Source organism: Tiliqua scincoides, chromosome 3 (genome assembly GCF_035046505.1).
Source record: "Tiliqua scincoides isolate rTilSci1 chromosome 3, rTilSci1.hap2, whole genome shotgun sequence".
Taxonomy (NCBI): domain Eukaryota; kingdom Metazoa; phylum Chordata; class Lepidosauria; order Squamata; family Scincidae; genus Tiliqua; species Tiliqua scincoides.
The window spans coordinates 26996180-27016796 of record NC_089823.1 but is presented as its reverse complement, the minus strand read 5'-3'; the positions used below and the strand labels follow the sequence as shown (position 1 = coordinate 27016796).

The 20617-nt window shown below is 41.0% G+C and overlaps 1 protein-coding gene across 1 annotated transcript in view; it reads right to left on the bottom strand.

Moving 5' to 3' along the window:
* Positions 1-969: 969 nt before the first annotated feature.
* Positions 970-20617, bottom strand: part of LOC136646009 (cilia- and flagella-associated protein 337-like) — a 42565-nt gene continuing 22917 nt past the window's right edge. The window contains exons 15-29 of the mRNA XM_066622531.1: positions 19374-19480; positions 19179-19258; positions 19036-19090; positions 16168-16213; positions 15151-15210; positions 13179-13332; positions 8825-8840; positions 7811-7893; positions 5635-5693; positions 5092-5233; positions 3689-3728; positions 3511-3599; positions 2049-2230; positions 1225-1325; positions 970-1150 (exon numbers count right to left, since the gene is read on the bottom strand). Coding sequence (XP_066478628.1) covers positions 970-1150; positions 1225-1325; positions 2049-2230; positions 3511-3599; positions 3689-3728; positions 5092-5233; positions 5635-5693; positions 7811-7893; positions 8825-8840; positions 13179-13332; positions 15151-15210; positions 16168-16213; positions 19036-19090; positions 19179-19258; positions 19374-19480 — 1395 coding nt within the window. The remainder of the gene's footprint in view (positions 1151-1224; positions 1326-2048; positions 2231-3510; positions 3600-3688; positions 3729-5091; positions 5234-5634; positions 5694-7810; positions 7894-8824; positions 8841-13178; positions 13333-15150; positions 15211-16167; positions 16214-19035; positions 19091-19178; positions 19259-19373; positions 19481-20617) is intronic.

The following is a 20617-nucleotide window of genomic DNA, read 5'->3' as shown; positions in this document are numbered from 1 at the left end:
ACTGGAGGTATCCTTGGGAGAAGGGGGCTTTCATTCCCTTCACCTGGGGAATGCCCCAAGCCATGGAATGGGGCTTCTCAAGTCTGTGCTATTTTACTAGCGCAGACTTGAGAACCTCCATGTTGGGCTTTTCAGCCTGACATGGAGGATAGGATACAGTGGAGCAGAGCTCTGCTGTCCCACCTACCTCCTGCCATGGTTCCTCCCCCTACCCCAAACCTAGTCACCAGCAACTAGTGCTGCTAGAGAAGAAGGGAATTGTAGATGTGCGACACAAGTTCTGAGAAGTTTAGGATTGGGCCCTCGGTCTGCAAATGTGATTCTTGAGGAATGCAACCCCATCAAGAATGGGCTAAAATTCACTCCCAAGTGAGGGCCCAATCCTATCCAACTTCCCAGCACCAGTGCAACTGAAATGCAGTCCTGAGGTAAGGGAACAAATGTTCCATAACTTGAGGAGGCTTCTGTGATTGCCTTCCCCACTACAGGATGCAGTGCACACCCCACTGGCATAGCTCTACCAGTCTTGGAAAAGAGGATTGGGCTCTCAGTTGGTATATAACAGCATTTTTTCTAGACTGAGCTTCAGTTTTTCTAAGCCTTCATCTAATCCATTATCATTATGGTGCATACAAAATAAAATAATGCTCTTAAACACTGCTCTATTAAACCTTGAGTATATCTGCAAGAAGTCCCCTGCTGAATCTTGTCTCCCTAGCCCTATGCAGTAAAATCTGAAATGACACCCATATTTGTGAGACACCTTTGGCTTGAGTTCTATAAAAATTCCTTTTTTAGATTAAGGTTGCAAAACAGCACTCTGATGCCCTTTAAAAGAGGAGGATTAGCTGTCAGGTTTCTTTTAAACACCTTTTCATTTGGGACAAAAAATTACAATCAGAGAAATTACACCAGAACTTATGAACAAGCTTTCTTTCAGTGACATGACAAGTGATGGGCTTTGTCGCTTTATTGCTCAGTGACTCCTTGATAATTAGCACTAAAAATGTCTGTACCAAGAATGGACAAATCGGGCTTCTCACAGTTTCCTGGGAAACTGTCAACTTCATAATAGTTGATTGTGCGATAAGTGTTTGGTCTCCCATGGTTAACCCGTCTGTTTAAAAGCTTGGAAGGCTCATGCTTCAGCCTAGAAGAAGGGAATTGTGAAAAGTAAAAATTCTTGAAAATATACAATATTTGTCAAGTTGAGCTCCTTCTTACCTCCTACTTGAAGCTTGTTTGTAAGACTGCTTGTTAATTTCTTCTTTAATATCTTCATCAGTAAGAGAACCTTGGAACAGCGGGAGAGTAGAGCTTGCTTCCTGATGAAGGCAGGAGGATAGCTGCTGCATTATTCATACAATTTACTATTACAACAATCATTGCAGCCATTACTGCTGTTAATTACACCTATGGAAGTTTGGGGAGTTATGCTGAAGAATCCACATTGAACTAGATGGCAGAAGATTAGTACAGGAACAGTTACTGTTTGTTTTCTGGACTTTCCATTTACTACAGCATTAAGGTGTCAATTGTCTCATTTTCATATATGTACATATGTGCATATTCATTGCAAGAATCCCTTTTTTAATACATAATACACATGGTATCTGTTTTGCAGGCTGATTTTGTTTTAAAACAAATTCTATTTTAATATACAGTTACACTGCTATCCCTACTCCAGCGCAGAGTGTAACAATCTACTAAGATTTTTAGAAGATATGACCCATTTGATTACTATATGCATTTCAGGGCAGCTGATTAGAAAAAAACTGCATGAGCAGTAGATCATGGAATATGGAATGAAGTTGCATCCTCTAACAAGTGAGATTACTCTTCAAACTGTAGGATGTAGCCCTTCAGTACTGTTACACAAAAGAACAGAACTGGGAAGGAAGATGATGACTTAACATTCATTTACTGGCCCACTCAAAGCACCAACTAAAACTGAGGTTGCAGTGTCTATGGAACCTATGCCCCTGGCCCCTTATAATTGGACTGTATAACGCAGCTTAGTAGTAAGTCTGGAGCTGTGGCATACAAACCTTAGCTGTGAATTCCTCTGGGGTTGTCTTCACTTGGTTTGTGATCTGCAAATCAGAGGATTCTTCTAGTACTGGATGAATGGGCATACTCTGCGGATCTATCAAAATTTCATAAGGAACCATGGGATGCTTCCAGGAGGATGGGGTAAAAATTTCCCAAGGTTCTGTTTGACCAAAGGTTCCTACGGAAGAGGAGACAAGAAGAGGAAACAAATCCTAATGCAGGAGTGTTGGGGGGAGAAACCTAGTATCTCTGGATATCGCAGATGGAAGCAGTGATGAAACTAGATGTAGTGAAAACAATTATGACTGAAGTGGTTTCTAAAGAAAACATTAGCTAAGAATCCGGGGTATTTTACACTCAATTGTTGTGGGGTAAATACTGCTAAAGTAAAATTTCAGTCAGCTGCAAAATGTAATAAGTGAACATTTATTAAGTTGAGGGGTTATACATGAGCCTTAAAAAAAATGAAGCGAGGATTGATCAGTGTTTGAGCAATCTAACTGTTCTAAAATTTGATTTTAGCCACTGCACCTAAGTGCTGAAAGCACTATTAAAAAAGATCAATTAAACATAATCATCAAGAAGAAGTATACCTATAGTAGTCGACTCCACAGCCCAGTGTTCAAAATAAAAGAATCATATTTATTTCAGTAGGTTCATGATGAAATCACTCATTGAACTGGGCTGCAAGACTGCTTTTCAACCATTTTGAAAAGCTCTTAGTCAATTTCTAGGTTTTTAAAAAACACACCTAGCCAGAATGATAATAAAAAGGGGAGATTTTACTCTGTTACAAAACAGAGGCAGGCTACTAATATATTGTGGAATATGTCTTATTGTCAGGTGCATGACATGGACTTAACTGTTTATATTATTATTTAAACGATTTCTAACCTGCCTTTCCTCTGCTGAAGCATATGCCCAATTTATACAATTTATATCTTACAATTTATAGAGTTAAAAATAAATAAAAATACAATATATAATACACAATAGAGTAAAAAAAATAGAAAATACAATACTACAATGAAAAAAAGGGAATACAACGAGGGGGAACACCAATTGGAGGATGATAAATATATCCAAGGAACAGCTATAGAGGCACAGGAGGCAGACATCCCAAAAATGTTTTAAGCCCTTACCAAAATGCAATGAGGGCGGGCTTAATTCCCCCATAGGGAGTTCAATAACTGTGGTGCCACTACTGAGAAGACTTGCCCCCCATGCTGCCATCCCCCTACTTTGGGAGAAAGGTGGCACTTGCAGGAACGCCCCCTCAGATGATCTAAGAGGGCAGGCAGGAATATATGGGAGAAGGCGGTCCCTCAGACAACCTGGCCCCAAACCGTGAAGGACTTTAAAGGTTGAAACCTATCAATATGGTGGTGTGATTTCCCTTCTGTTAAAATGTCAGTTATAATGAAGGAGTTACATGGCTTTTGAGTTTTGTGAATTTACCAATGTATTCCCCATCCAGGCTCCACAAACGAACAGTACAGTCAATAGAGCAGGACAAGAGGACACAATCTTCATCTATAACTTCTAACCTATTTGTTAAACCAGAGATGATAATCAGTTAGAGATGTACAATATATGTGCAAATCATCCTTCTGTTAAAGGATAAGTCATTACTTACGATAGAACCAGCTTTAAATGAGCTCTCCAGTGATTCACATCTACAGCAATGTAAAAAAATAGACCTAAGACAAGGCATTGGATGTATATTGATACACAAAAGCACAGTATATTCTTTAAGGTCAGGATGTAACACTAAATTCATAGCCTAACTGCAGAAATGTCTATTATAAATGTCTCTATTATAGCAATGCAGCAGAATTTATGCAAGTTATATTTTGAACAAGGCACATGACTGTTGAGAAGTAACTGGCCTATCTGGAACAGATGATATCCAAGGCTTGCCTGACTGCACAAGCAAGCAACATAGGCAGGTGCTTGGCCCATAATATCTGAAAGAGCAGCAGAGAAGTTGTATTAGATCTGGGAGGTGCATCTCAGAATTCTTGGGTTACAAAGCATGCTGGGTAACAACTCTTGGACTTCAAGCAACTGGATAAGAGCATTTTCTGTAACTGTAAGAGATTCTAGCACACAGCATGTGGATTATGTATTGTACCTCTTTTGGAGCAGCAAAAGATGCTATCAGACTTGACAACATGCTTCTAAGTCTTACTCTGACAAAACTTTGTCCTCATAACTGAAAGGAATTTGTACATGAAATGGAATGATACTGAGATTTGGTCTGTGGTCTATGGCTAATAGTTCTGTTAATGGCAAGTGTGGACACGACACACTGGATTATGTGGTGGAAGGGAAGGCTAAAGACACTTGGCTTTTTTTAAATGGTCACATTTCTCTTTTTTCTATTATGTGTTTTTATAATCCAAACATCTGTAGATGCAGTGGGTGGTATCCGGAGTGTTGTGCTTATTATAAACTATGCTAGCACAAGCCCCTCTCCCCACTCCCTCCTCCCTACCAAAACCCCTGAGCGCCCCCCCCCCCAACAGCCACTGTTGAGGGACTGTACAATATGGGCTGTAGAGGGAGGGGGGAATGACGAGAAGCCAGGAAAGGAACCACTTGCAGCAGTAGCTTTTAGACCATCTTGCATTTAAATTAGTAATTATTTACAACAGTGACAGACTTTCTGAACAGACTAGTTGGAGGAGCTAACACTACAAAATGTGACAAACTTTTCTCAGTGTGGCTTAAAGAAAAACAAGGCACTACTCTGGGCTGCACAACAGTTCAGCACCACAGCTAGCCTCATCACTCATCAACATGCCAACTTTTCCACCTAATCCATCTATAGAGAGCAATGGTGCTCCCCCAACTAGCAAATAGCATTTTTCTTCAGTGCACTGTCAATAATATTTAACAGTAATGACAGGGAAGCCATGCTAATACACTGTTCATGATCACCAGGCTTGTATCTTAGAACTGTATCCTTACACGTATCCTGAAACCAATTTCATCCTGTTCTAGAAATAAAACTAAAAATTTACCCCACCCACGTACATTTTAGTGCTTCTTGTCCAGCATCTTGAAGAGCATAATCTTTGATGTTATGGACATACACAAACCCATTCTCATCTGCTGAATATAGATAGGAGTCATCAGCAGTAACTGCAATGCTGCTGATTAGGGATTTCTCTCTAGACTGGAACATACATTGATTAAAATCACATTGTTAGTTAATAATTGACATCAAGAATGGACAACAACTGTATTTTGGGTGACATGTAAGCAAAGCTAACAGGTGGGTGGATGGACACTCTTCTTTCAGCACTGCAGTGCTGCAGGAATAGCATCTATCTGCTGTCCAGTAAGCTTTCCCAGGCTGCTGGGCACCATTGAGTGGGAGGGGTAGTGTGTACATGGCCTGCAAGCATGAGAAGGCAGAGTCCCAGCATGCCATTGTGGGGTCCAGTACAGTGCTTTCCCCATGGCACCCCAAAACCTGGCGCCAGTTCAGCATAGGCCTTAATTGCAATTAAACAGACTCTCCCCAACAAAGAATTGTTTTATAGCATTAAATTGAGTTAATCTGCCAAAACTTACAGGTATAAAACTTGCTATAAGTGGGTCCCCAGCACAAAGGCTCCAGAAGTATAGATAGCCTGAATAAAATGAATCAATTACATATATTTAGTAGCCACAAACAGAAGCATATTTTAATAGTAATCGAGCATTCATGGGAACTGAACAGCAAGAGGGCCAATTTATTCAACTAAAATTGCACACTGAGAATGCAGACTGACTGATGCAGAATACACAGCATGTCATGAAAATGTAGTGCATGATTGCTTCATGCCATACCCTAGTAAGCAACTCAATCAGCATTCCTGCACCACCGTAAAGCTGCCAAAACTGGATCAAGAAACACAACATGAAGGGGAAGTTGTGATTAAGGGCACAATCCTAACCAAATTTCCAACATCAAGGTAAGGGCAATGCAACTCTGAGGTAAGGGAACAAACACTGCCTAACCTTGAGGAGGCCTCCGTGACTGCCTCCCAACTGCAGGATGCAGCACATGCCCCATTGGCACAGCTATGCCAGTGCTGGAAAGTTGGTTAGGACTGTACCCTAAGGGTCCAATCCTGAACTTCCTGAGTGCTGGCGCTGTGCTGCAGCGCTGATGCTGAAGATTGCAAACATGCCGTAAGACATTTGTGGCACCGAGGGTGTAGGGGCCACCGGAGCTGGGCCTCAGTGCTGAATGGAAACACCATGTGATGGCCCAAGGATAAGTCACACCGCTAGGCAGCAGTGACCACCTGGGAGGGGGTGGGACTGGCAGAGCCCTGCTCTACTGGATCCTATCCCTGTCAGGCTGAAAAGCCCGACACAGAGGTTTTCTCATTGCGCCGGTAAAACAGCTGTCGCAGGCATGAGAAGTCCCATTGTGGGGCTTGAGGCATTTCTCCAGGGAAGGGGATGCAAGTCCCCAAGGAGACCTCCAGCTGCTTCCCAGCACCTGCAGGAAGCTCAGGATTGGACTGAAAAGCAGTTAACCAACTGCTTCAGCATGTGCTGAACTGTGCAGAGATGCAGTGCTAATCTGACAGGGTAAATTAGTTCTAACACTTTAGCAACTGCCATTCATCAACAGGCTATGTATGGAGGACTTCAAGGAGGATGAAATACTGACACAGAAGGTCTTCAAATCGGTGACCTTTGGCTATTGACCTGATCAGAGAATTCACTGGTGACTTAGGACCCAATCCTATCCAAATTTCCAGTACTGGTGCAGCAACAATGAAGCCTTTGGGTAAGAGAACAAATACTTCCATACCTTGAGGAGGCCTCTGTGACTGCCCCACTACCACAGGATGTGGTGCACACCCCATTGGTGTGACTGCACTGGCACTTGAAAATCGGATAGGATTGGGCCCTTAATGCTCATCATACAACAAGGATATATATCCTTTCACTCTTTATACCCAGTCTATCAGTTATTGCATAAGAAAAACTTAACAATGATAATAGGTACAACACTGTCTAAAGGAGCAGTACTGCCTACTGATGAGCAGTGCACTGTCCATAGGACTAAGAGGCTACCGTTCCCCACCCCTTACTTTGTCCTTTTTGATCTGTGGAGATTTCTCTGCCAGGCTTCCTTCCTTCCCCTCTTCTCCTGATCCTCCAAGCATGGAGGCCTCTCTCGGTCAACTCTGACCAGCTGCATGGAATCCACACTGCTATGAGGTCTCATGTACCATGCAAAGGCAATAGCTCTAGGATTCCCTGTTCCAAAGTTTAGGACCTGTACAGCCAACATAGATGTACAGTACATGCTTGTGAACTGTGAGTGAAGTGTCTTTTTCTCTGAAACCCTTTTTCTGCCTCTGTTCCTATTTTATTCTCAGTAGCTATCTAGTTGGGGGTTGGTGGGTGGCTTCAGGAAAAAGCACCCCCACTTTATAACCCTGCTAGACTCTTAGGCCCCCTTTTCCCATCAAAAACTACTATTTTCCAACAGTTTTAAATAATTTTGTGTCCAATTCTAACCAACTTTCCAGCAGTGGCATAGCTGTGCCAATGGGGCTTGTGCTACATCCTGCAGTTGGGGGGCAGTCATGGAGGCCTCCTCAAGGTAAGGCAATGTTTGTTTCCTTACTTTGAAGTTGCATTGCACTTATGTCAGTGTGGGAAAATGGGTTAGGATTGCACCCTTTGTTATTCTCTAGAGTTGTAGTAGGCTGCAACACAAACCACATTGCATTAATCCTACCTTGCGGCCCATTGGAAACAAGAGAAGCTGTGGTAGATTCAAATTTCAAAGCACGAGTCTTTAGAAAGATAACCTGAGTAACACTTGCATCTACAGGCAAGAAAAGCAAAACGAACATTCATTAATTTAAAAGCAAACTTCATTAATCATTTAGATTGTGCCATAGTAATTGGATAATTTAGTATCTTGTGGCCTAATCAAATTCAGAAAGTTATAGAGAGAAGGATGTGCTGACACTGACCATTTTCTTTTTATATAATCTGTCAGTTGGTTTGATTAGCCTGTCCCAGTTTGATTAGCCCAGTTACTCAAGGTCTTTTTGATAATCTGTAATTTTTCTATTAATAGGAGCAAAAAGCAGCATTACAATAATTACCTGGTGCTAACACTTACCCTACACTTGCCCTACATTCCATACCCTACACTCGCCCTACAAGGGTTTCACTTGCCCTACATTCTTTCCTACTTTTGTCTCAAGTGTACTGTAACCCCCTTTTGTCTCACTTTGCCTGGGGGAAAGGATTCCAACAGGAATACTTCACCTCTTGGTAAAGCCTTTGGAACTGGCTTGGCTTATTCTAGTATTTCTTCAAATATGAGTTGGGACATACTAGGTGGGTTGCAAGCCAATTGCAGGTGGCTCCCCATTCATTTCATTATGTATTTTATTTTGAATAGACTTGAGGCTTCCATGGTATGTGACCCAGGAACTGGGTTCCTATGGTATGGAACCCAGAATCTGACAAAACCCACAGAAAGTGATGTCTAGACCAGAAGTGACATCAAGCAGGAAGCGTTTTGACAATCCTAGGCTGCAGTCCCACCCACACTTACCCACTTAGGGCACAATCCTAACCAGGTCTACTCAGAAGTAAGTTCTATTTTGTTCAATGGGGCTTACTCTCAGGAAAGTGTGGTTAGGATTTCAGCCTTACAGCCCAATCCTGAGCTGCCAGGGGTGCGCAGCTGCAGCAGCGCTCAGAACGGCTGCCACTGCATCCTGCACACCTCAACCTGCCGTGAGTGGTGCCTTGGGAGAAGGAGACTTTCATTCCCTTCCCCCGGGTAAGGGAAGCAGCCCCACAATGGGGCTACTCACTTTACCGCTAACCAGAAGGTCGGTGGTAAAGACTGTGTAGGGCGCCCTACATGAACGGACAGGATCTGGTGGAGCTGAGCTCTACCAGATCTGTGCCCTGCCTCCCTTCCCTGGCATGCCTCCCGCCTGCCCTCTCTTCGCCCTCTGCCTGCCTCCCCCCTCCCCAGAACGCCTCCTCCCTGCCCCCTCCCCACCCCCACTTACCATGTTGCGGCTCTGCGGTCCGTGAGACTGCCAAGCAGCGGAGGACAGGCGCCCGCCCAGCACTAGCCCAGCACCGGCCAGCGCTGGGCTAGCATAGGCGCTGGCCCAGTGGTAAGCTTCGCAGACGTGCCTTACAGCACGTTTGCGACAGTGCGCTCTGGTGGAAAGCCAGAGTGCCGAGCTCAGGATTGGGCTCTTAGTCACATACCATGGTAGAATCAAGACTAACATATTAAAAATAAAATATTGAAATAAACAGGGACCCACCTAGTGGGTCCCAACCCACAGTTTGAGAAACACTGGTAACAAGTTTGGAGAGTGTGTGTACGTGCAAAGCAATTAGGTCCAGCTTAGTCACAGGAAATCCTGTGAATAAATTGCTTGCCTTGAAAAAAAATCAGAAATGTCTGATTTCATCAGAAGATGATATATGGGAGACTGGAGAAATACCAATCTCATGGAAGGAAGGAACAATTACTTTGATACATAAATCAGACACGAATGAAAAAGAAATTAAAAACTATATACCTATTTTTCTTTTAAATACAGATTATAAAATTTTTGCTTCAGTTTTAGCAACAAGATTAAAAAAAATATTAACTCAAATAATTAAAGAAGATCAAACTGGGTTTTTTTTTGTTTTTTGTTTTTACCAAAAAGACAATTGAAAAACAATGTGAGAACTATAATAAACATATTGGAATTTTTTGAAGCGCATCCAGATAAGAAATTAGCCCTAGTGTTTTTAGACGCCCAGAAAACCTTTGACCATTTACATTGGAACTTTATGATTAACTGTCTTCAAGAATTATATTTTGGTCCAAAATTTATTAAGATGATACAAGGAATATATTCAGATCAAAAAGCAAAGACAAGAGTAAATGGAGAATTGACGAGAGAGATCAACATTCAACAAGGAGTAAGACAAGGTTGTCCACTTTCACCACTGTTGTTTATTTTGACACTAGAAATGTTGAATAATGTAATAAGAGAAGATAACAGGATGAAACCGCATAAAATTAAAAAGTGAAGAATACAAATTACAAGCGTTTTCAGATGATTTGGTATTTATCTTGGAAGATCCACTTAACTCCATAGAATTTTTGGATCATAGAAGATAGAAAGAATATGGGAAAGTGGCAGGTTTAAAAATAAATTACCAGAAGACCAAAATGATACTTAAAAATATAAAAGACAATGATATAGAACGATTAAAAGAATTTGGACTACAAATAACAAACAAAGTAAAATATCTAGGAATTATAATTACCAAAAAGACAAGTACATTAATGGAAGACAACTATATTAAAGAAATAAAAAAAGATTTGGAGAAATATAATAAACTGCAATTATCCCTAATGGGAAGAATAGCTCTATTGAAAATGAAAATGTTGAAAATAAAAATTAATGTTTTTACTCCAGACTATTCCGATTATTTTGAAGAGAACTTTTTTTGAAGAAATGAATAAAATTACTACAAAATTCTGTAGTCTGGCAAAGTCTGGCAAGGTAAAAAACCAAGAATAGGACAGAAATTACTTCAAGAGAATAAAAAAAGAACAGGATTTGGATTACCAGACTGGGAATTATATTATCAAGCAGCAGCCCTAAACTGGATGAAAGACTGGGGACTTATACCAAATTCCAAAATTTTAATTTTAGAAGCACTTGATTTACAAATAGCCAGGCATGCATTCCTGTTTTATGATAAAGTCAAACAGCATGGATATTTTAGACAACACATTTTAAGAAGATCTTTAATTTGGATATGGGAACAGATAAAATACAAGATATACTCTAAATTACCCAGATGGATAAAACCACTTGAAATAGCAACTAATCCAAACTGGATTTAAAAAGACCAAAATAAATAATAGATCTTGTAAGTTTGAGTTAGAAGAGAAAGGAATAAAATTGGACTGGTGGAATGAAATGCAAATAAGAACAATATTACAAGAAGACCAAAAAATAGGTTTTTATGAAGAAGATATAAGTTTTGATAAAATATTTTTGATTGATGAGGGGAAATATATAAAAAAAATGTACAATTTTCTCTTGGAGATAAGAATGAAGGATGAAATAGTTAAAGATGCAATGGTGCGCTGGGCAAAAATTTTTGGATATAATATATTGATGGATGACTGGAAACAAATTTGGAATATAAATATTAAGATAACTAAAGCAGTGTCTTTTAAAGAGAATTTATATAAAATGTTTTATAGATGGTATTTAACTCCAGAGAAATTAGCAAAAATGTATTCTGGGTTATCAAATAAGTGTTGGAAATGTAAAGAAGTTGAAGGAACCTTTTATCGTATGTGGTGGACATGTGAAAAAGCAAAGAAATACTGGAAAATGATACATAAATTCTTGCAAGAGATATTGAATTGTGTATTACCATTCAAACCAGAAATATTCCTCCTAAATGTGACATCAGAAATTAAAGACCAATATGGAAAATACCTTATTGTACATATTGTTACAGCGGCAAGAATACTGTTTGCGCAAAATTGGAAATCTACAGACGTGCCAACTAGAGAAAATTTAATAGACAAAATTTATGAAATAGCAGAAATGGAAGTTTTAACAGAAAGAATGAAAGAGAGATTTAGGTAGAATAAGAAAATATTGGAAGCCTTTTTATGATTGGATAGTTTTAGTTAAACAATATTGAGTGTTTAGATAAATTTAAATTTTTATAATGGCAAATAGGATAGCTTTTGTATTGAAGATTATTGTGTTTTTTTCAGTCGTTTGATTGCTTTTGTTCTTTTTTTTTTTTTTTTTTTTTTTGAATAATGCATGTTGTAATCTAGGGCCATATCCTCATGTGTAACCTGTGTAGTACCTGCCCAAAGTTTAACCCATTTTCCTCACCTGTATCTGTAATATATAAATAAAATAATTTTTAAAAAAAAAATCAGAAGTGTCTTGGTACTCCAGAGCAACCCAAAAAAAGTTTACCAGGAAACTTGGGGTGGGAGGAGGGAACATGCCCATGTGTAAAAATTGAGAGATTTAGGGTTTAAAATTATTTTTAATAACAACAACAACATTTTAAGATTATTTTTAACAACAACAACATTTTTATTAAAATAATAAAAATAGTACGAGCGGGAATCCCAGATCAATACTGAATTAAGACTGGTATGATAGTTTTATTTATAAAAAAAATGAAAATTACTGATAAAAAATTTGAAGGGAAGGTCTGAACACATCCTAAACGAGATTTAAAAAGGAGCAGAAAGTGTTTAAAAAATGCCCTGTCCAATTACAGTTTTCACACAACAACCCTCTGAATTAATTTAGGTTACAAGATACTGTCTGATTCAAAACCACTCCCTGAGTTCCTTCTCTAAGCAAGCTTTAAGCCCAATGCTACCCCTCAAAACCCAGCGCTGTATTCAATGCACCATGCCCAGCAGTATGCTTGAGATAGGGAACCATTTTCTCACTGCCTTCTGCTATGTCAACTACTTTGATAAAGTTTTTGTTGAAAGGAGGTGGTAATAATAACATAATAATATGATTTACTTACCTGTGGATACTAATCATGATGATAGCTCATCATGATACATGGGGCAATGATGTCAAGCTCTATCCTATTTGTTATTTTAAAGGGTCTTAAGTGTGTGCCATATGCTTGTTTTAACTAATAGCTGCAGATATTTCCTTATTCTACATGCGATGCATTGACCAAATGATGAATGCCTTGATTTTAAGAGTTCATGCCTCACCAGATGGTTGACCACCTCCTGCCACCCATCTATAAATCAGGAGATGAATGACTACATATGAGAAGTTAATCAAAAAACTTCAATTATATTGGGCTAAATACATCACTCTCTGGTGTGGTGGAAATTGGTGTGTCTTAACCACACCACGCCTATTAGACAGTAAAACATCTTGGGATGGGCTTCAACTTTGAACATTCTCAGAGTTTTCCATTCCTATTCAGTTCTATATGCAATGGTTAATACAGAATGATTCATGGGATGTAGTAGCTCTGGATAAAATATGAGTTTGTTTTCCACAGTTTCTCTCTCTTAAAACCATTGAACTTACCAACGGAGGCAGTGACAATAGGAGTATGGAATTTATTGCATATGTGGCCTGAGATCATATTCCAAACTATAATTTCACCATCATAACTTGAGGTGGCAAGGAGGGTAGGTGGACACTGAGCAATGCACAGAATATCCTCCTTGTGTCCCCGGCTCTGATTTAGAAAAGAGAGAGGTAATTAAAAACAGCAGCAATTGTTACCTTGCACATACCTGATCTTGTCTGATCTCGGAAGCTAAGCAGGGTCAGGCCTGGTTAGTACTTGGATGGGAGATTGCCTTGGAATACCAGGTGCTGTAGGCTTATACCATTGTCCTTCGAGACTGAAGGTTGCCAACCAACCAATTAAAAACAGCAGCAGTGCTGCTCCACGTTCCTTGAATTTTGCTATTTTTCATTTTCACTGTCATTCATTGCAAGCCCTGCAAACCAGTATCACCCTGAAATTGCACTGCAAAGTATTAAACTCTATTATTGTTGCTGTATGCATCCTTGAGAACTCGTCTAAAGAACAGATAAGGTGGTAACATTCAGCACACCAACTATTGCCAGGGAAAATGTACACCATTGGTAAACTCCATTATTTCCAATAAATTCTGGGCAACTCAGGTGGCAATCTTATCTAGTTACCTGGGAGTAAGCGCAATTGGCTGCAGTGGAACTTACTTCTGAGTAGACATGCCTAGGATTGGGCTCTCAGTGTCTCACAGTTGCACCCCAATGGCCCAATCCTAAGGGTCCAATCCTAGTCTCTCCAGTGCAGGCACTGCTCTTGCAGCAACAGTGCTGGGTGTCACAAAAGTGCCATAAGGCACTTCACAGACAGTGGGAGGCACACTCTGCCAGTGGAAAGCTCATGTCAGTCAGCACTGGACCTCCATGCCAGCAGGACACTGGCAGATAGCAGCCAGTAGTAAGCGCCCTCACCATTCAGTAGGGAGGCATTTGGGGTGGTGGGAGGGAAGGGGGAAGAAGGAAGTGGGCAGGAGGATGAATCAGGCCCAGGATGGGTGCAGGAATGACGGCAGAGGCTGCTGCCAAATTCAGTCCCCCCTCTGGAGCCATGGAGCCTGACACATATCTCCTTGGTTCTGCGCCAACACAGAAGCTGGTACAGATTCAATGAGACCATTGAGGCCAGCAGAGTTCTACAGGGGGTAAGGGAACTGAGATTCCCTTACCCCAAGGAGTCCTCTGGCAGCTGCTCTGGCCCCAGGAAACACAGCAGGGGCCATTTCAGTGCTGCTGTACTGAGAGGCACCCAGGCAGCATAAGATTGGGCTGTAAATCCCCCTGCCAATGCCGCCACCCCATTGAAATGTGTGCTGTGGAGAGGGGGTCAATCCTGGAGGTCGTCCTGGGTAAGGGATCATTTGTTCCTTTGCCTGGGCAGCATGCCTCCATTGCCCGAATGGGTCTACTTGAATCTGCACCAGCAATTTTGCAGATAAAACATCACTTTCCAAGAACAAAACTCACCTCAAACTCACATTGATTTTTGGTCAGACAGATTCCGGAATAAAACTGTCTGTATGCTGGCCTGAGTTCAAATAACTACAATTCCATGCATACAAGTAAGGTCCGGATTTTTTTTCTGGAACAAAATCTTTCCCCTTGTTCATATAGTAAACAACTTGTGAAGTAGAGATAAGATTCATAAGCAGTTTGGATGGCATGGGTAGATGTGTGTGTGTGTGACATTAGACAGGAAAGATTAAAAAAAATTTTTGCGTTCACCTAAAGAACTTTGGCAAGATAACTTGATTACTATCACATTAACAAACTGCATAAACAACCCAATCATATGCATGTCTTCTCAAAACTCAGTCTCATTAAGTTCAGTGAGAGCTACTCTCAACTACATGTATATAGGACTGTACTCTTAATCACCAATGCACAAATCTACACATCAACATTATTACAATATAGATAGCAATTTTATGTATTTGAAGAAGCTAAACTGGAGTCTTACTATATCATCATGCCAGTAGGCCTGAGGTTTCCGGATGTGATGGAAGTTATCTGCAGAATCCTGCAGGACACAATATCCATAATGTGTGTATTAGTTCTGCACCAGTTTAAATACTATGGTATTTCCCAAAAGATCCCAGAAACTGTAATCAGATCAGGGTAAAATATTTATATTCCAGAATCTTCCATCTCATTTAAATGATCTCCAGGATGGCTAACAATGAACCAAGACAATATATTTAAAATAATCACACACAAAAATCAAAACTTTTTTTGGAACGGAATAATTACAAGAAAGTTAAAAACAAAAAGGTTGCAAACAAGAAAAAAAATCAAACTGAGAATTCAAACCAGAACTGGGAGCATAAACAAAAACAGAAGATAGCACAGCAAAATCAAAAGCTGGAGAAAACAAAGGAAAGGAATGTTTCCTTCTAAGGCCATTACAATTCAATACAAAGTGGCCCAGTTATTATGTGTGTAGTTTAACACAGTTGTGGGGGGGGGGGAAGCAGGGCAAAACTGGGGTGGATGTAGGAGGGCTTCACTGATGCTATGGTCTTAATCTGAATCTCCTTCCCCCATGGTTTTTTTACGGAGGAAAAAAGCTTCCGCTGAACTTCAGAGAAGGAAGGATGGCTGGGTCCTAGGCCTGACCTGGCTAACACCTGACACAGCCTATTTGTCACCCAAACAGTGCAAGCCTAGGCATGTCTACCTGGAAGCTACTGTGTTCAATGGGACTTACACCAGAAAAATGCATATAGGATTGCAAACTTAGACTCACCATTTCTGTCAGACTTTAGCACTCAGTTATTTATTGGATTGTGTCTTTGGTCAAAATCCAACAGAAAATTAGGCATACTTAAAACTATTTAGTTCTTTTGAGGAGCCAGTCACCAGGGGATATGTGGAGGCACATGGGAACAGTATTCTATACAGCACATGGCTAGTTTAAATTAATTTATACTAATAACATTGTATTAAGATACTTTCCACATATGATTTTACTACTTACATAAAACATGTTTATCCTTCTGTTCCATCCAACACCTATGATATACCTAGAATAATAATTAATAAATAAATAATAAATAGAGATTAGATCACTTTTTAGAAGTCACAAGCAATCCAATGAGATGTGTGTGGTTTAGAGGCAGAATTTGCAAAATGAGATTCTGTATCCCTCTTGCTAACGCAGGGCAAGAACTAGGATAAGGGCAGGAACTGGGATAAGCAACAAAGGAAGCCCCACAACTGTGTATTGTTACCAGGAGATGCTGGTGAGCTCACTATGCAGTAAATCAGCCTAGGAAGCAGACAAGTTTGACTTATGCCCAATCCTAACAGGGCCTTACACTGCCAGAACTAGCTTTCCAGTAGTGCAAGGTCTTTTTTGGCTGCCACAAAGTGTGACACAGCATTCAGCATGATCTGGTGGCCCCGCAAGCAAAAAGTGGTCTGGTTAGCATGCCAGTGGACAGGGAAGGCAAGACATTGTTGAGGGTGGGAGAGAGGCAGGTGCGGGCAAGGGAACAAATGTTCTCTTATCTTGAAGAGAGCTCAACTGCCCAAAACTCCCCCATGGGATGCAGCACACACCCCATTGGCGCTGCTGCATTGCCCACATAGGGAGTTACATAGGATTTGGTTATGGCTTCAGCATAGGAATGATAGAGTCTCTCCTTGAATGTTCTGTTCTTGCTTGCCATTTTGGTTTGTTTATGACTGATTGAAAGGTCACCTCATGGGGCATTTATTCTTTATCAGCTCAACCCTAGTCTACGCCTATGTGTCTGTAACCATCAGCTAAAGACATTTTCTACTACAAGTATCTGGTATGAGTCAGCACACAGAAGAGAGCGGCATCTGAGATTAAGACACTGAGATCCTTGCATGGGACAATTATACTGGCTGCCTTTTGTCTCAATTGGCTCCTCACTCCACCCTCATGTATATTTGCTTAATTAGCTGGGCTTATTTTCTATCACTTCCCCTCTTCCCATGCTGTCAGTCATGACAGTGCTACTTCTGAGCTCTGAAGAGCCTGCCCCCATCTCTCATAAGAGCTCAAGTGGCCAGAAGGTGGAAAAATGGCCTAACCATATGGAGGGCCTACAACAGCGCATCTTCTGATTGGTTATTGTAAGTCCTCTCACAAATATTGTAAACGTCAGGCTGCAATCATGTGTGTCAGAAACACTGGTGCAAATGGCTGCTGGCTCTGCCAGAGAGGTACCCAGCCTGTGTCAGAGTAGGTATGGTAACACCAGGGGCAGGTCATGGGGAGGTTCAGGGGAGGTTTGGGGCAGGAGGGATCTTAGCCACAGTAAGGGATCTGTGGATCTTAGCCACAGTAGCACATGCCAGATCCTATCCCCATTTTCCCAGCCCCACACACCCCCTGCCTCTCTCAGACTTATGCCAACACATGGCCTATAGAGCAGTAAGTAATATTTCTACTTACCTCTCCCAGCTCATCTAGTCATCCTTCCACCACAGCATGCAATGCGTGCTCTGTCAACATGTTTGCATAGTGTAAAATGGTGTGGGATAGAATTGTATCATAAGCCCTGGTAGTAGAGAAGCCCCTGGGCTTTCCCATTTGGAGTCTCATATTAAGGGTAGTTAAGGTGAAAAACAGCCGAGGTGGGGGAAGGTTCCCTGTGTGTTAGACACTGCCAACATTTTTAGGAATCTTGAGCCCTAAAGGGCTTATGTGACAGCACACGTCTGACTCCCAGACTGCTGTGTTGACAAATGGTGGCCCCCAGAAACATGGAAATTGGTGATCCCTGCCCTATTGTTACGTGAAAATCCCCTTTTTCCCTTCCAAGTTGTGTTTTTATATCTAGTTATGTATTTTGGACTAAAATGCAGGCCTAAAACTTCTCTTTCAGGCCACAAAAGGAGTCAAATCTTAAGCTCACTCATCTCTCATGTTGATTGTCAGTCTGGGAAGACTCATTTTCTCCAGAGACACTGGAAATGTCTTTATTGTTTAAGTCAATCACTGAATATGCAAACACCTTAAAGGAGGAGGACTTTGGCAGCAAAGTCTACCACCTATTGTTAACTAAATTACAGCCATTAAGCCACCTCCAGCCTCAAATCCTGTAGCAACAGGAAGTAAGCTACTCCCCCTCCCCCAGAGCCAAGCTTTGCTGATAACTGAGTTCTGGACTCTTCCACCTTTTCTTTACATACTCCACGTGTACCATTGTGTGTTACTGAGCATGCCCACAGCTCTGGGATACTTCCGGTCAGTTTAGATCAACTTCCAGGTCCAAGACAAATCTTATAAGAGAGAACTCAGAGCACATGCGGTCTCTCTCTGACTGCCCACCGGCCGGAGTGGCCAGACTCTTCCTCCAACTCTCCCCCCCCCCCGGACAGGTAAATATATCGTTGCATCTAAACTTCCCCCCCCTTCTTCCCTACCTATTCCTCCCTGTTCCCCCATATTTAGTCAGCAACTGGGTTTAGCAGATTAAGGAACCCCTATAATACCTCCCTACTTCCTGTCCATTTCTGATTCTTTTTCGGATGCACCCAAAATACACAGCACACGCATCCACCACTAGTTAGGTACACCAGACCAGTACTAGAAATCTATACTTATCGATTCTCCATGTGTATTATGTTTTACCTTTGTGTATTTTTGCAATAAAAATATAATCCTATGATTGAAAGTTACCTTCCTCCCAATTTCCTCATTAAGCTAAACAAGGGATTTCTTTGCTCTACGCTGTCTTGTATCCAGCCTATGGTCCCAAAAGTTTCCAGAAGGCTAATATAAATAATTCCCCTAAACAAAACAGCCTTTTTGGTAACACTATGATGTAATTTCTCATGGCAGGATCTATTTACAGCATGGCTTGCTTACTTGCTTCTATTAATCTCCGCATAGGTGCAGTCACAGACTTCATCACATTTATATTCTGCAGGGAAGAAAAAATGGAGCAACACTGAAACATCTGAGTGGCAGGAGGTGAGGGGTTGTTATTGTTATGTCAGCATGGTGCTTACCCCTTTTCAAAGTGTGCAAACAATGTCCGTTATTGTAATTCCATATTCTCAAACAGCCATCTCTACCTCCTGTAATGAGCCTAGAAATTCATCATTATTGTACATGCATCAACATGGAAAAAAACAAACACACACACACACACACACACAAAACATGTATATAGAATCTTCCAATGCTGACATTTAGAAACATACCTTCTTCCACTAGGGTCAAAGGTCAGGCAGGTTATTGCAGAATTACCATGAGCATTACAAAATTCAAACAAGCATTTTCCACTGTCAAAATCCCACACTTTGACCACCTTAAGAAAAAGAAAAAGGAAACCAACTGAATGAATAGGATCCAAAAGGACCGTGTCTGAAAGCCAAATCATGGCTAGCACACTAATGCACCCAGTTGAGCAAGCACAAGAAATTCATGATACATTATGGTATATGAAACAACCATGAATAGGCATGTGGAATTTGCTGCATATGAGAAAGAGCAAAATATCTCACTGGACAAGGATTTATTTTTCCTGTGCAAGTTCTATCACAGACTGCTTGCCTAAGATAAAAACCTTTCCCTCTGGCAGCAGACTGTTACCACAAGCTGATCTTAGAATCCGAGTCTGTTATGTATTACATCTATAGCTCTCCTTTCCTCTAGTAAGCCCAAGGGGCAAGAAGCAAGGGAGAGGATCAAGAACAGCTGTCGATGCATACCAAATTGGGCTGACATTTATTATCGGTGTTCCCAACACATTTTAAGAAATCTTTCTCAAGAAATCTGGAAATCTCAGAGACAGGGACTCTAAAGGAGTCTCTCATCCACACAAGTCTCAGAACCTGAAGAGCTCAGCTTTAGATCAGATCACATGAGCTTTCCATTTCAGCTCTCTGTGAGACTTTGAATCCTGGCTGCATTATTTAGCACTCTTGGCTGCTGCAATACATTTTCACAGTACAAAGAGGTAAAAAAATTGCCAAATAGTAATGCAACTTTCTTTCTTTTAAAATTCATTTTACCTGTATTTATAAAAAATTTTCTTAAGGGATAACAAAAGATTAGAATCACATGGCTGCTAATGTTAAACCCTTGCAACTTCTATTGATTTAATTCTCTCACTAAAATCATTAGGACCAATATTAACTTTGAATGCACCATGTCTTAAGTAGGTAATAAATGCAGAATTGCTTAACATGCCTTCGAGTGTAGTTCAGTGGGAGAACACATGCCCTGCCTCCAAAAGGTCTCATGCTCAAACTACTGTATTGTCAGGCAGAGTAGGGAAACACGCCCTCTGACCACAACTCTGAAGAGCTACTACCAGTCAGTGTAGAGGCCAGAGGCCCCCAGTGTAATGCCTGTGGAGGTAGGCTTTCTACATGGAAAGCATGTGCTTTACCACTGAGCTACAGTTTCATCCAGCTCTAATCAAATGGAGAGAACTCTACAG